At 39.4% G+C, this 15,623-nt stretch overlaps 1 protein-coding gene across 1 annotated transcript in view; it reads left to right on the top strand.

Annotated features, from left to right (window-relative positions):
* Positions 1-15,623, top strand: part of PIEZO2 (piezo type mechanosensitive ion channel component 2) — a 338,761-nt gene that overhangs the window by 119,918 nt on the left and 203,220 nt on the right. Inside the window, exon 3 of the mRNA XM_024763891.1 lies at positions 4,020-4,145. Coding sequence (XP_024619659.1) covers positions 4,020-4,145 — 126 coding nt within the window. The remainder of the gene's footprint in view (positions 1-4,019; positions 4,146-15,623) is intronic.

Genomic DNA, 15,623 nt, shown 5'->3' with positions numbered 1-15,623 from the left:
CATTTCTTTGTCATCTCTATTCCACTATTGAGTCCATCAAGTGAATTTTAAATTTCAGATGTTGTATTTTTTCAATTCTAAAGTTTTTATTTCTTGCTTTTTTTCTCTTTCTATGCTGACAGCTTCGAGCTCTCCATTTCAAGATTATTTACCTTGACCTCGTGGAGTGTGGTTGTAAGGAATGCTTTAAAGTCATTTTCTAATAATTCCAACATCTGGGTAATTTCAAGGTTGACTTCATTGTCTTTTCTCTTGAGAATTGGTCAGATTTTCCTGGTGTTTTCTATGCCAAGTAATTTGGGATTATATCCTGGTCACTTTAAATATTGTGTTATGAATCATTGGGTCATCTTAAAATCCTCTGGATAGTGTTGATTTTTTTTCCCTTTGTTTCTGTGTTTTAGCAGGCAGTCTGGTTGGTTTCAGCTCACAAGCTTTGTCTCACTTTCTGTGGCTGCTGGTTCCAATGTCAGTTAGTTCTCAAACCTTTGCTTTTCTATTTGGGTCTGCTTTGTGCACGTACCCCTCAGGGGTCGGTCTGGGACCTGTGTGGTTCTTTGTATCGTAGTTCAGTTCTGAAAGCTCTTTTGGGTCTGTTCCACACATGTGTAGCTTGGGGGTGAGACCGGGACTTATACTGGTTTATAACAGAATTAGAGGATCCCCCTCTTGGTCTCTTCTCACCAAGATTTCCCCTTTAGTCTTTAGCTCTTGGGACCCCTTCCCCCAGTTCCTCTGGTCAGAGATAGAATGGGGTGGAGGAGACTTTAGATGCCTTCAGGGAAGCAGCAGCTTTGCAGCCAGGACAGTCTTTGGAAGCAGGATCAGGAGGGAAAAAAAGTTTTTGAAAGAGTATATATCTGATGGTATTACACTCCAACTAATTAATTCAGTCTTATTATTAGTTAGCAAGAAGTTATGGGGTTGGAATAAGATAGATACAACAAGGTCCTACTGTATAGCACAGGGAACTATATTCAGTACTATCTTGTAATAACCTGTAATGGAAAGAATCTTAAAAAGAATATATACAATGTAAAAAATTAATCAACTAATTAACTGTTTTCTATGTTTTAAAAAAAGAATCTTATATTAGGCAAATTTATCCTTCAAAAACACAAAAGAAAGAAGTAACAGAGGAAATGAGGGAAAAATATGTATGACATACAGGAAAAAAATAGCAAAATGACAAAAACATATCAGTAGTTATTTTAATATAATTGGATTAAACTCGCCAATGAAAGGTAAAAGGAGTAGAATACATAATAAAACATGACCCAATTATATGTTGTCTACAGGAGATTCACTTAAAATCGAAAGACAAAGTTGGTTGAAAGTGAAGGGATGGAAAAAGATATTCTATGCTAATAATAACCAAAAAAGTGCTGAGGTGGCTGCATTAGTATTAGACAAAATGTGTTTTAAGTAAAAAAACTGTTACAAAGAAGGACATCATATATTGATAAAAGGTCAATTCAAGAAGATGTAACAATTATGAACATATACTCAGCAATCAACAGAGCCCCAAAATATATGAATCAAACATTGGCAGACTTGAAGGGAGAAATAGACAATTCTACAATAATAATTGGATACTTCAGTAGCCCACTTTCAATACTGGAAAGAACATCTAAATAGAAGAATGATAAGGAAAAAGAAGACTTGAACAAAACTATAAACCAACTAGACCTAACAGATAAGTATGAAATTCTTCACTCAGCAATAGGAAGATACCTATTCTTCTCAAGTTTACATGGAATATGCTCCAGGATAGACCATATGTTAGACCATGGAAAAATTCTCAAGAAATTTGAAAAGATTGAAAGCATATAAAGTGTCTTCTCAAAGTACAATAGAAACTGAGACATTAATAACAGAAGGAAAATTGGAAATATGGAAATTAAACAATGCATTCTTAGACACCAGTGGGTCAAAGAGATAATCACAGGGGAAATTAAAGAATACTTAGAGACAAATGGAGACAAAACATAACATACCAAAACTTATTGGATGCAGCAAAAGCAGTGATCACAGGGAAATTTATAGCTGTAAACAACTATCAAAAAAGAATGATCTCAAATCAATACTAGATTTACACCTCAAGGAGCTAGAAGGAGAAGGGCAAACTAAACTGCAAACTAGCAGAATGAAGGAAGTAATGGAGATGAGAACAGAGCTAAATGAAACAGAGAATAGAAAAACAATAATGAGAATCAACAAAACCAAAAGTTGTTTCTTTGAAAAGATCGACAGAATTGACAAACCCTTGGCTAAACTCATAAATCAAAAGTGAGACAAAATGAGACATTTTAGTTATATTTGTATTTATGTTTATGACATTTTAGACCTTTAAGCTTCATTTTTTAGGGTAATCACCTGTTCTTTTCAGGACTTCCAGCTGATTGAATCAGTTTACCCAGATTATCAAGAAAAATATCTTTATTTAGTAAAGTCAGTTCATTACAGACTTTAATCTGATCAGATGTTTGATTAGACTGACACATTGACAAAACCATTTACAATACAGTTTTGGTTGCTAATTTAAGTTGTATCTTGTTTTCTATCTGATTATTGCTAATGCAGAGGAGATATATTTATTTTTGTAAGATGATATTGAATCTGAATCATTTTTGTGTATTTTTTTCTAATAGTTGGTCTGTGGATTCAGTTTGACATTCTATATTGATGATGATGTCATCTGCAAATAATTCCATTTGATCATATTATCTGTAAATAATTCTAATTATTACAACTCTTCTTTCTTTTTCTTATAACACTGGCCAGTACAACCAGTGATATAAGTGGCAAGGGTATCAAGTGTCCTTGATGGTTCTCTGATATTAATACGACTATGTCTAAAATTCCACCATAAACAGGATATTTGCTTTAGTTATGGCATAAATTCTTTATTATCTTTTTATTTTTCTTTTTTGGCTGCGTTGGGTCTTCATTGCTGTGCGTGGACTTTCTTTAGTTGCGGCAAGAAGGGGCTACCCTTCGTTGCGGTGCGCAGGCTTCTCATTGCAGTGGCTTCTCTTTGTTGTGGAGCACGGGCTCTAGGCGCATGGGCTTCAGTAGTTGTGGCGTGTGGGCCCAGTAGTTGTGGTTTGTGGGCTCTAGAGTGCAGGCTCAGTAGTTGTGGTGCATGGGCTTAGCTGCTCTGTGGCATGTGGCATCTTCCCGGACCAGAGATCGAACCTGTGTACCCTGCATTGGCAGGCAGATTCTTAACAACTGCGTCACCAGGGAAGTCCCAATTCTTTATTATCTTAAGGATATTTCCTTCTATTCCTAGTTTTCTAAGTGTTGTATTATTTTACCATAAATAGATTTTGAACTTAATGAGATTCTTATTCCATATCCATTAAGAAAATTATCATATCAGCCTACCCGTATATGACTTATCCTTACAGATTTGTTACTATTAAGCCACATTTCTTTCTCTGCAATAAATACTAGCTTACTGTGATGTATTGCATTTTACCTTGCTATTTCAGTTAGTGAGCAAATATTTTTTCAAATAATTTGTGTCTATATTCATAAGTAAAATGGGCTTCTAAATTCCTTTCTTTTTCTAGTTTTATTTAATTTTGAAATTAAACTTACTCTAAATTGTAAAATGTTTTAAGCAACTTTCCTTCTTTTTCTACTCTCTGGAACTGTTTTTACAAGACAGGGATTATCTGTTTCATCAAAGTTGGCAGAACTCCCTTATAAAACTTTCTGGACCAGAGGCTTTCTAGTGGTTCCGTTTTGTGGTAACATATCCTGTGATAAATAGGAAAGCATCTTTCTTTCATGTTGCATTTTTAATCAGTGTTTATATAATTTTACAAAGGGAATAAGATGCTTTTAGCTTTAGACTAATAATTAAGAGAGTCATTGTTACACTTCATATTCTTTTGAGTCAGTCTACACAATAGGTAATGTAGAAATGTGTTCTATGTGGACTGGTACGAAGGTCAGAATGAGTGTGGTCATCTCAGGATCGCTCATAATCTCTGTGCTTTTCTTCCCAGGACACACAGGACGGTTGTTAAAGTCTCTGTGCTTCACCAGCTTTTCCTTCCTGTTGCTGCATATAATTTTCCACATCACGTTGGCAAGTCTGGAGGCACAGCACCGCATTGCACCTGGTTACAACTGTGAGTATGATGGTGGCTTTTTTTTTTATATTACGTACGTGAATAACAAAGCTATGTGTCATAATGCTTATAGAAATCTAGGCAATGATGACATTACAAAATTCGTGACAATTTTTGGCCATTTGTCAATCTAATACACTATAAATACATTCAAAGAAATTTATATACCTAGACAGTGGGGTAATGTGAGCAACTTAATTCATGCATCTTCAACATATATTAGATAGTAGACTGTGATCTGTATGTAAGACATTATGCTTGGGTGTAGTCTAAAAAAGAATCAAGATTTACGTACAGACCCTGGTGCTTCCACTATGGCTGGTGAGATGAGACATGTACAATATCTAATAAGATAAATACGAGTACAAACGTCAAATAAACACGACAGCGACTTCAGGCTTGTTGTAAAGAATAATGTAAGATTTCGTACATCTTTATGGGAAAAATGTGAATGACACGATAGTTTCTTTTTCAAATTGAGAGTTTTTTTGCTATTCATAAGGAAATGAATAAGGAAATATACCTTATACACGTTATATTTTGAGGTTTTGATCTGAAAACCGACACGTATATGCTTTATCTAGGTAGGATCATCTTTCCAGAATTAACCTACCATTGGATAAATTCGACTTCCATTTTTGTAGGCTGTGTGATTGTCATTTGAAAGAAACAGAAGCATTTCAAGTAGATGGAATACAATCCACATGTTTTAAGTGAATATTTGAAATAGACTAAAATACTAGTTTTCAAATGGTCAGTTTTTCGCTGAGGAACCCATTTGTAGGTTTGAAATTTCCTGATCTTTCATAAGTGCTAGCACAAGCGAAGTGAAGCAAACCAACCATTCCCTGTAAAATAAAAGCCAGATCAAAATTCTTCATGGATCAAATAGTATTAACATAAATGTAGTGAGAGATTCTTTAGTTAAATCTGTAGTCATAAATTATTCACTATCCCTCACCGTGTAACTTTTAGAGAGCTAAAGTTTACAGAACTAAAGTGAGCATTCATTCTGGCCGTTTTATTGAGTGCTGAGTTCCTTGGATAATAGTGCCTATCAAAATGATTCTTGATTTAAGATCTGATGATTTAAGATATGGTTATTATTTTTTTAATTGGGATAGAATTCATATACCATAAAGTTCACCCATTTAAGGAACACAGTTCAGTGGTTTTTGGGTTGTGCAACCATCACCACTATCTAATTCCAAAACCCTTTCATCACCCCAGAAAGAAACCCTGCACCCATGAAGTTATTCTTCTTTCCCTCTCCAAGCATCCCTAGGCAACCACTAATTTACTTTCTGCCTCTAGTAGTTATACCTGCTCTGGACATTTCACCCAAACAGAATTAAGTGATACGTGACCTTTTGTATCCAGCTTCTTTCACTCAGTATAATGTATGCAAGTTTCATCCATGTTGTAGCCTGAGTTAGGACTTCATTCCTTTTCATGGCTGAATAATATCCCATTGTTAAGATGTGGTTTTAATGCTTGATAAAAGTCATATCATTATTAAAAACTTGATAAAATAAAATGTTTAAATAATGGTACTTTAGTTATATTATTATAATGATAAAAAGGATTTATTACATTTGGCCAGATTCAAGTCTCTTTGGACTTAGTAGAAATGTGTTAGCAATGATAGTTTGTATTGCTTCTTAATCAAAAATCCTTTGGGTAGTTCTTAATCAGGCATTCCTAGGGCCAGAAGGAAGGATTTTTAACCGTAAGTGTTGTCTGGAAGCTTGCCACCTTCCCAAAAATGAAAGCTGAATTTGAAGAAAAATAAATAGGTAGGTATAAGAGGAAGAGCATGGGAAAATTATTTGAGGCATCACATCCAGATGAGACTCCATACCCAGCTATATAATGTTATATATATAATAATGTTCTGATGTCAAAATTTTATTTACTTTCTCTTGAGTAATAATTCATACTACTGCAATGTAGAAAATAAAATATTGTCTTTTGTTTTAAAAAAAGGCTATTTCATGAATAATGAGCTCTCTTTATCACTGAAAGTGTTTCATCACAGGATATATTACAACTCATCAGATTTTTCAAATTTGAGCTTATAAACTACAGCTTGCCTGTGTCTGCAGATACTTTTAGGTGCTGAGTGATGCTGTGGAAAGGACTGTGCTGGAGGGGGCTTAAATTAGGGCGTGAGCACATCGTTTCTTCCAATCCACAGTCTATGTCTTTCTATTTTTATTCAAAATAACATTTTCAATAATTCTATAAAGGTGAAAGTAAAAAATGTAATGTGAAATGTTAAGTCCATTTTCCGCATTTACAAATGAATGTACTGTGGAGTCTCTCCTATAAGGCATAGGCAGAGACGGACAGAAAGACATACAAACTTAAAGTACACACACACACACACACACACACCACATGCATACACACGTACCACATATGCAAACACACACCACACACACATGTACACACCACACACACCATGTACACACATACACACCACATATGCAAACACCACACACATACCACACACCCCACATATGCACACACCACACACACACCACACACACACACATACAAATCACACCACATATGCACACACACAGAAGCTCATTCTTGAGTTATCTGCTCCTTCCCAGGCAAGAATCCAAATTACTTAGACCCTTTGGATGGAAGATGAAGTCTGTCTTTCTTGGTGGTGAAGGATAGAGACCAGTCAGATCTGGCCTCTTGACATGCCTCTTCCTGGGCATTTCTTGCAACCCAGTCTTGGAGAGCTAGGCCCGCCTTTCCTAACCTCCCAGCCAAATATGTGGGCTTCCAGACACTGTGCTTCCCTAGATCATTCTATTCATGCACAGCTGACCTCCACTGCCCTCTTCACGGCGATGTGTCTTGAACACGTACAAGTCTATTGTACTGCCTTCCTCCCTTTTTTTTTTTCGGTACGCGGGCCTCTCACTGTTGTGGCGTCTCCCGTTGCAGAGCACAGGCTCCAGACGCGTAGGTCAGCGGCCACGGCTCACGGGCCCAACCGCTCCGCGGCATGTGGGATCTTCCCGGAACGGCGCACGAACCCGTGTCCCCTGCATCGGCAGGCGGACTCTCAACCGCTGTGCCACCAGGGAAGCCCCCTTCCTTCCTTTTTGACGTCCCCATATAAAAGCTCTATTCTGTTCCACCCGAGCCAACATAATGAAAATCACAACAGTAGACTTTATTCCTAACAAGTTAAATTCCAATTTGAAATTTATTTCCACAAAAGTGAACGTTCCAATGTGAAGTTCCAATATCTTTGAAGTCACCGCAGAGAAGGGAGACACAAAAGAATGAGTTAGAAAAGGGATTTGAGTGCCATAGTCACCTTGAAGGTGAGTCTACATAGAGAAATCAGCAGTTTCTTCTAAAAAACGGGTGATGCTGCAACAGCATTGGCTCACTAGGTCTACATACTTTTTTGGTTCAGCTTCATGTGCAGTGTTTCAAAGCAATACATTCTTGAAAAGGGATAAAAAAGCAGAGCAAACAAACTTGAGTTTTGCAAACTAGTTTAGTCCAAGATTGACACAAACCAGGTTTTCAGCCTGGAGCATTTTTTAACGATCAAGTTATATAAACTCTTGAAAAACCCTGTCTGCGTGGTAATGGAAACACTGACTTCTCATTTCTGGCTGACTTCGCCTCACTCGTGTTATTGTTTCTCCAGTATTTGGAGTTTCGATTACACCCTCCGAGTTGTAAACACAAACTCCGCTATTTTGATATCCCACATTTGAAGTTTAGCCTTTTTTTTTTTTTTTTTTGGCAGCTGTAGAGGTAAAGTAGCAAAACTTCAAATAAAAAGACACAAAGTGCCTGGCCGGCTGTGTTGTGCCTTCTGAATGCTTTCTCTGTCTGTGAGACTTTGTCAAATTAAAATGAAGGAATCCAGACAGGTCCAGGTTCCCCATCTTACTCAAGTGGTCTTCAGACTCCAAACCACCAAGCGCTCATTTATATGAGCTTAATTTGGTTTCCCTAACGACTCCTCTCCCCGTTTAAAACTCGTATACCCTCACCCAAGTTCTGGCAAAAGCTCCCAGGATCCCTCAGGAATCTGAGACGTGTGTTTGGGGGACAGCAGTAGCATTTATAAACATTGAGCCATTGAAAGTTCTTTCCCCCCAGAGCCCTGTGAATAGTCCCTGGCAATAGTGAACGCTGTTTCAAACCAGCCCAGTTAGTGCTTGACCAGCTGGCGCGTTTGTTAAAGATGCTATTGTGCAGAAGGGGGCCCTACCACCCCTCCCCCTTCACTTCCAAAACGGTGCTTTCACAGGTAAGTGAGGTAATCCATGGGGCAGGGGCACCTCTGTGAATTTTCCTCAAACATGTGTTGTGCCGCTTACTAAAATATTTTCATTCTGTCAAAACGATACTGTTTCAATCAATGTAAACCCGACTTCAATTATGTCACTACAGAGCCCATAGAAGTAGTCTGTTAGCCTCAGTGGCAGACCTGTGGCACTCTTGGTGGAATTGCAGGGCCAATCTGGACGCTGGGGCTGTGCTGAAGCAGGCTGTTGATTGAAAGAAACTTTTGAGCTCAAAACTATGAAGGGAGGATTTGCGGTGATAGTAGCTACTATGTATAGATCACCTAGTATCTGTAGGGTCACTGTATCCCTTTTCCGATTAATGACTCCTTCTTTCTTGTTACAAATTGGCTCCAATATCCTTTGAGTAGGGCACTCCATACACACCAGCCCATTCCACTTAGGGTGGGTCGGGCTGTGCAGGCAGGGCCTGAGATGAGTGGCCACCCTCTTCCAGGCTGGATCCGGCTGGAGACCGGGACTCATCTTATTCCTCCACGTAGGGCTGTGCCTTCTTATGGTCTCTCTTCTCCAGGGAGTTGCCTTTCTTTTGTATAAATGCAGTGCCCAGTCTGCACTTGGGGTTGAGGCGGGGATGAGGCTGAGGCTGGATGAGGTGGGGGGAGGGTGGCATTGAGGACAGGGATGAAAATGTGGGCTCAGAGGGTGAGTGAGTGGCCCGGAGCCACCGCTGGTCTGAGCTGGGATCTTTCCTGCTCTTTCCTCCTCTCTGTGAAACCCCTTATTTATCATCTGTTTAGGATTATTTTCTCCACTGCACTTCCTAGGACTTTGGAGTAGTGCAGTTTCAAAGGGTTTAAATGAGTTTCTGGTATTCAGTCCATGGTTTTCTATTGTTTGGAGATTTGTCCTTATAAAGAATTGTGTCTTTTCTTTGCTTCATTCAATTGCTGGACTCATCATTAGGTCTGTTTCTCCCTGAGGGTCAGACCCCTCAAATCAGCAGTTTTCTCCCCCCTGTAGGGGGAGGGGCACCTAGAGTTCCAACTTTTCTCATCCTGAGAGCACGGGAGACTCGGCCCTGGAGCCACTGACCAAGAGGTTATTCTAGGCCTTGATGGTACTTTATTCTACTGCCTTTCTGTCCTCAAAACACTAGGGTTCCAATGTCCAGACCCAGCGTCTGAAACCTCAGCAGGTGACAAGAAGACTCAGGGCCAGGCGTGGGCCTGGCGGGTCGGCACCCCACCCCGATGATGGTGGGGTGGGCGCGCAGTGAGCCCCTCCCTAGATGCTCTGCTTTCCAGAGCCCGGGCCTGGGTGGAGAGCGCGGCTGAAAGGGAACTCTGGGAGTCAATGTTCCTGGAATGATGAATACAATTAGTTTTTACTGCCCAGGGCAAGGGGACGAATTGGGATGGGGGCACCATGGGGAAGAGAAACCCCATCAGGGTGAAAGTCTCATAGGCCAGGGCTGGTTGGTATCTTGATTCGCTTGGAGTGATAGTCGTAGAGTGGCATATACTTTATCATCATTTTTCCAATAGAGTCTCTCATTTTATGGTAGAAACATTTTTCATGAGAATTTTTATACTATCCAATATATGAGTGAATTTAGGATCTCAGGTGACTGTGGGTAAGTTACTCATCTCTGTGCCTGAGTTTCTTTGACTGTAAAATGAAGGTGATGGTGGTCACTGTCTCACAGGGCTGCTGTGAGGGTTGAGTTAATACAGGCCATGCACTTGGCACAGTGCCTGCCCCATAGCAAGTGCTCCATGACTATAAACTATTATTACTGTTGTTGTTAATGTTTCTACTATTATTAGAGGAGTCATATTTCTTGCCTAAAATCACACACAGCGACAAGGGGGCAGAAATAACCCAGACCAAATTGTACACAGTCATGTGGGTTAAACTTGGAAATTATGAAATGTGCAAAACTTACGTGATACCAAATATTCCTCTGTGACCCCTTTATCTCAGTTTCTTACTAATTCTGTTATTGGGGGGTTTGTTCTGTGCTGTGTGGTTGAGATCCGGGGCAATGGTGAGACGGCTCTAGCTGCAAGGTGGTGTCAGTGACAGGGTCGTAGTGACACCCACCCTCTGCCAGTACTTTTTTCTCTCCCTCAGTAACTTCCCTACCAGGAACTCACCCCTTCTCCGGGGCTGGGAATCCCATTCCCTCTTCTCCCTGAAAGCTTGTCCTCCACGCCCTGCCCCTCAGCACAGAGGGAATATATAGTCACTATATTCTTCACTATTTATCACGCTTTCTATATTAATAGAATTTTAGAGGCAAGAGACAAAGGATGAAAAGGTAAGGAAAAGAAGAAACTAACATTTGTTGTTGTAAAGTCAACCAGCACTTTGCTCACACGATCTCACTTTAATCCTGACTGGCTCTCACCACCACCCTCCTGATCGGGGGTGAGGACCAGAGGCAGAAAGTGTCTTCCCTTAGGTCACTCAACTAGCAGCAGGATTTCAAATCGAGGTGTCCTTGCTCCACGGGCATCACGCGGCCTCCTAAGGTTACTGGGGAAAACTTTATGGCGAAATCGGGCTTTGGTTGATTAGAGTGTGAGGGCTAGGTAAGAATAGGATACACGAATTTGGAAGCTGTGCTGGGTGAGAGGATAATTAATCTGATATACCAGCTCCAGGTGAAGTATTCGTGGTTGGCAGTGACTTAGTAACCTCACTTGGTGAGGATATTGGCCTCCCAGAATATCTTTCCCCGTAAGAGTGAGCAATGCGGACATGGCAGGGTCACGTGTGCCTTGGGGAATGCCTGGGTCGGGGCCTTCCAGCTCTCCAGACTCTAAGCATCGGGCATGGAACTTTTCATGCTGAGTTATAATCCCTGATTCTGTCTATTCTCCCATTAGCCTATGATCAGATTGAGTGGAGGGTTTGTCGTGTGTTATTTTTGTGACCTGAGCATCTACTACAGTGGTCCATGGATAGAATCCTGCCCCCAAATTGTTTGAAGAGTGAATAAGTGAATTAGTAGCGGCAGAAAAGGAAATGAAAGGGTGAAATCAGATGACTCCCTTGTTTGAGAACCGCTTTTCCGTGGATCCTCACCTTCCAGTCCGTGAGAGCAGCTCCAGGGCAGGGACGTCCGTCCTCTCTCTGCTGAGCCCGACCGCCCTGCTCTGGGTGGACTCTGAACATCTTACTCTATGGTTGTTACCATTTCCCTTCTTTTCAATTCGTGAGGAATTAGGAGAAAGACACGTCCACCTGAAGGCTTTTATTTCTCTTTAAAAATGATATATCAGGTAAAGTTACCTGATGTTGATTTCCTTTGCAAAAGGAAACTTGGATTTCCAGTTGGATTTGGGGATGTCAGGAGTGAAAATATGAAAGACAAAGCTGGCCTTAGAAGTAGCGAGGAGGGGAGAGGAGGAAAACAGCTGGGAGCGGGGTGGGCCTCATTAATAGCTAGGTTCAGAGGAGAGACGCCTCCAGTGAATAGCCTTGGGCCCCTCTGCTCCACACCCCATGTCCACCGAGCCTGCTGTAAGATCCAGGAAATATCAGATGATTTGGGATCGACTGTGTTTGCTTAAATAACAATTTCCCTACCCTCAATTTCATTATGCAGCATTTCTAGTGTAAATTATTTACCATAAAAACTCTAAGGCAAATCTCTGTCGTGCGGGAGTAATCTTAACCTCAAAAGGCTAGGCGGGCAACATAAAGCTCTAACTGTGTGTTGTCAAAGGCCCGGTATGAGGCAAGGACCATTCAAGGGCATTGTGGAGGTAGCACAGCTGGGCCAGGAATAGTCCTGCCATTCCCGAAAGTATTAACTTTATGACACGGTTGAGTTATTCTTCAGACTTACAGAACTGGTGTATATTTTAGGGATTAGGTATGTGGATTCATACATAAAACACATTTCTTTCCGTAAACAGAAATTTGGATTTAGAGCAATCCTCTTGATTTCATGCATTAAAAATATATTTCAGGGATGTAGAAGGTTGGCAAAGAAGTTGCTGATATAATTTCTCTCTTACATTCATGTTTAGGGACATTTAAACATTTTCTAAGATCCCCATTGCAGGATCTGAGTATATAGATAATATTAATATTAAAGATATTACTATAAAATGTTATATTTGTAGACAAATGTTTTAAATATTGCATGTTGATAAATATGGTTTCGAATGCTTTTCTTTCATTACCTTGCATTGTTACGTCGTTTACAATCTCTAATTTTTAAATGGGTAATCATTCTTGAAGACCCCAAAACCACGTTAAGAAGCAGCGCAGTGGAGTACGGGTTGATGGGTAGTTTCCGAAAGGGTGATAATAAAAACCAAAGCACCCTTGACATATAAACCACAAGAATCAGGAGACGGCACACAGATTTCCTTCTTTTTAGTTTTGCAGAATCAGGAGGATATTTTCATTGCAATCTCATGTTTATTTTTATATGTACTCTTCCAAAAATATTATTCTGTGTTTATTTCCTTAACTGAGAAATTTGAATGTCATATTTAAATCGTAACAATGATAATTACGATATCTTGCATTGTTAATTTTGAAAATGTTTCTCCATAGAGTAGATTCTACGACAGCCACAAAGAAAATTAGTTTCAAGTAATTCAGGTTATTTACAATCCCACAGTCCTGTCACCTATGAATTTATGCAATAACTATTTATTAAACGCCTGCTGTGTGCCTGCCCTCACAAGCCTTGCAGTCCACTGGTGGAAGGTGGAGGCGGACGGAGGAGTGAACACCACTAGCAGAGCTGGTATTGAGGATGTAAAAAGATCAGTGGAAATATGCATAATAGGTTCTAGTCTGGCCTGGGATGGGAGACTTCCTGGAGGAAGGGATGTTGAGGCAGAAACCCAAAGGATGAAACTATGTAGCTATCCACAGTAACAACTATGAAAGTGCTGATCTATCATGAAATGCATACGCCTCTATCATCTTATGAACTCTAAGATTAGAATTGACTCTGGGGATATAAACATACTCAGGCAAGTTCCTCCTAGCAAATTTAAATGGAAATATCCTTGGAAAGAGTCAGTTTACTGTGAGATATTGAACAGCTCTTAAGATTGTAGCATTCACTCTGTGGGCTAAAAGCAACATTTCTGCATCGTTGCCTAGAGTCTATCAGAGAATTTCACCAAATACATATCAAACTTAAAGTCAAGATCTTGCCTTGATGTATAACATCCAGAAAAAGTTAAAGATGGTTTTCCTCATTAATTGGTTGTAGTAGAGGGCAATAAGAAAAACATTCCATTTATTTCTACATTTCTCTTCTGTTCCCCCCAAATAGATGGCAGTACTTCTTGATACTGTCATAATTCATGGAAGAATGACAGATAAAAACACCTATAAATTAAGGGTAAGCTGAGTTCCAAAATATATGGTATAATACTACCTTTACCAGAAGCTATTTGTCAGTTTTATGGCTTGGTGTTGAGACATACACTTAGTCTATGTCTTACTCTGAAATGAAGGTGACTGAACGTTATTGATAGATGGCAATTCAGGCTGTTAGCATCTGCATTTTGAAGTCCCCCAAAACCTACATTATCTACTTGCATTTTGGTTTTTCAGACTTATTCAGAATCTTCTCCAAAAAGAACCTTAATTTTCACAACAAAAGAAACAAAAACAAAAACGGACACACACCTGATCCATAAAACACTAATCAAGCAAAATCAGCCATAAAGTTAGACAGTTTTTTTGTGTGTGGCCACACCAGTGTAACTGCTGCTACTCTTATTGCTTCTTCATGTCACTAAGATATTCTAATATGCTGTGTCTGTAGATGACTTTTTTTAGGACTGGAAATGCTACCCTTCATGTTTTTAATTAGTTTTTAGAGTTAGAATAGAGAGAAGCAATAGTATAAAAACAATAGCTTTGGGGCTAGAGAATTCCTACTTCTGTTGTAGAGTCTGGCTGTGTTTCTGAAAAAGATGTTAGAAATTGGACATATAAGAAGTTTTGCTCCTTGCTATCATACAGCTAAATCATTTGAGTTCTCGAGCATTTGGTTGAATAAAACCAATGTTAAATTTAAAGTACGTACTATATTGCCTTTTTTTTCAGGTGTACAGCAAAGTGATTCTGTTGTCCATATACATATATCCTTTCTTTTACAGATTCTTTTCCCATACAGGTTATTACAGAATACTGAGTAGAGTTCCCAGTGCTGTACAGTAGGTCCTTACTGATTATCTATATATAGTATTGTGTATATGTTAATCCCAAACTCCTAATTTATCCCTCTCCCCACCTTTGCCCTTTGGTAACCATAAGTTTGTTTTCGAAGGCTGTGAGCCTGTTTCTGTTCTGTAAATGAGCTCATTTGTATCGTTTTTTTAGATCCCACATATAAGTGATATCATATGATATTTATCTTTGTCTGGCTTACTTCACTTAGTGTGATCATCTCTAGGTCCATCCATGTTGCTGCAAATGGCATTATTTCATTCTTTTTTATGTCTGAGTAATATTCCATTGTATAAATGTACCGCATCTTCTTTATCCATTGATGATGGACATATAGGTTCCTTCCATGTCTTGGCTATAGTGAATAGTGCTGCAGTGAACATTGGGGTGCATGTACTTTTCAAATTATGGCTTTCTCCAGATATATGCCCTGGAGTGGGATTGCTGGGTCATATTGTAGCTCTATTTTTAGTTTCATAAGGAACCTCCATAGTGTTCTCCATAGTGGCTGCGCCATTTACATTCCCACCAGCAGTGTAAGAGGATTCCCTTTTCTCCACACCCTCTCCAGCATTTATTGTTTGCAGACTTGTTGATGATGGCCATTCTGACCAGTGTGAGGTGATACCTCACTGTAGTTTTGATTTGCATTTCTCTAATAATTAGCAATGTTGAGCATCTTTTCATGTGCTTTACTGTGTTGTTTTGACATTTTTAAGATTTTCTAATTTCAACAAAAAGATGAAAATAGCAACTGCATTTCTTTAAGATCAAGCTTGGAGCCTTAGGATGTCAAACATTTCAAGGCTGATAAAAAGCTTGATTTAGTTCAATTTGGTGATTTGGGGACTTTTACAAACATTAAAAAGCATCTGTACATAAAATATACTTGAGATTCTCCAAAGCTAGAAATATGGCAGCTTTAACAGTTATTCAGGGAGCAATTAATGCTTGTGAAATG

The sequence above is a fragment of the Neophocaena asiaeorientalis genome, unplaced genomic scaffold (assembly GCF_003031525.2).
Source record: "Neophocaena asiaeorientalis asiaeorientalis breed wild unplaced genomic scaffold, Neophocaena_asiaeorientalis_V1.1 scaffold110, whole genome shotgun sequence".
In the NCBI taxonomy this organism is placed as follows: Eukaryota; Metazoa; Chordata; class Mammalia; order Artiodactyla; family Phocoenidae; genus Neophocaena; species Neophocaena asiaeorientalis.
This window is presented reverse-complemented; position numbering and strand designations above follow the sequence as displayed.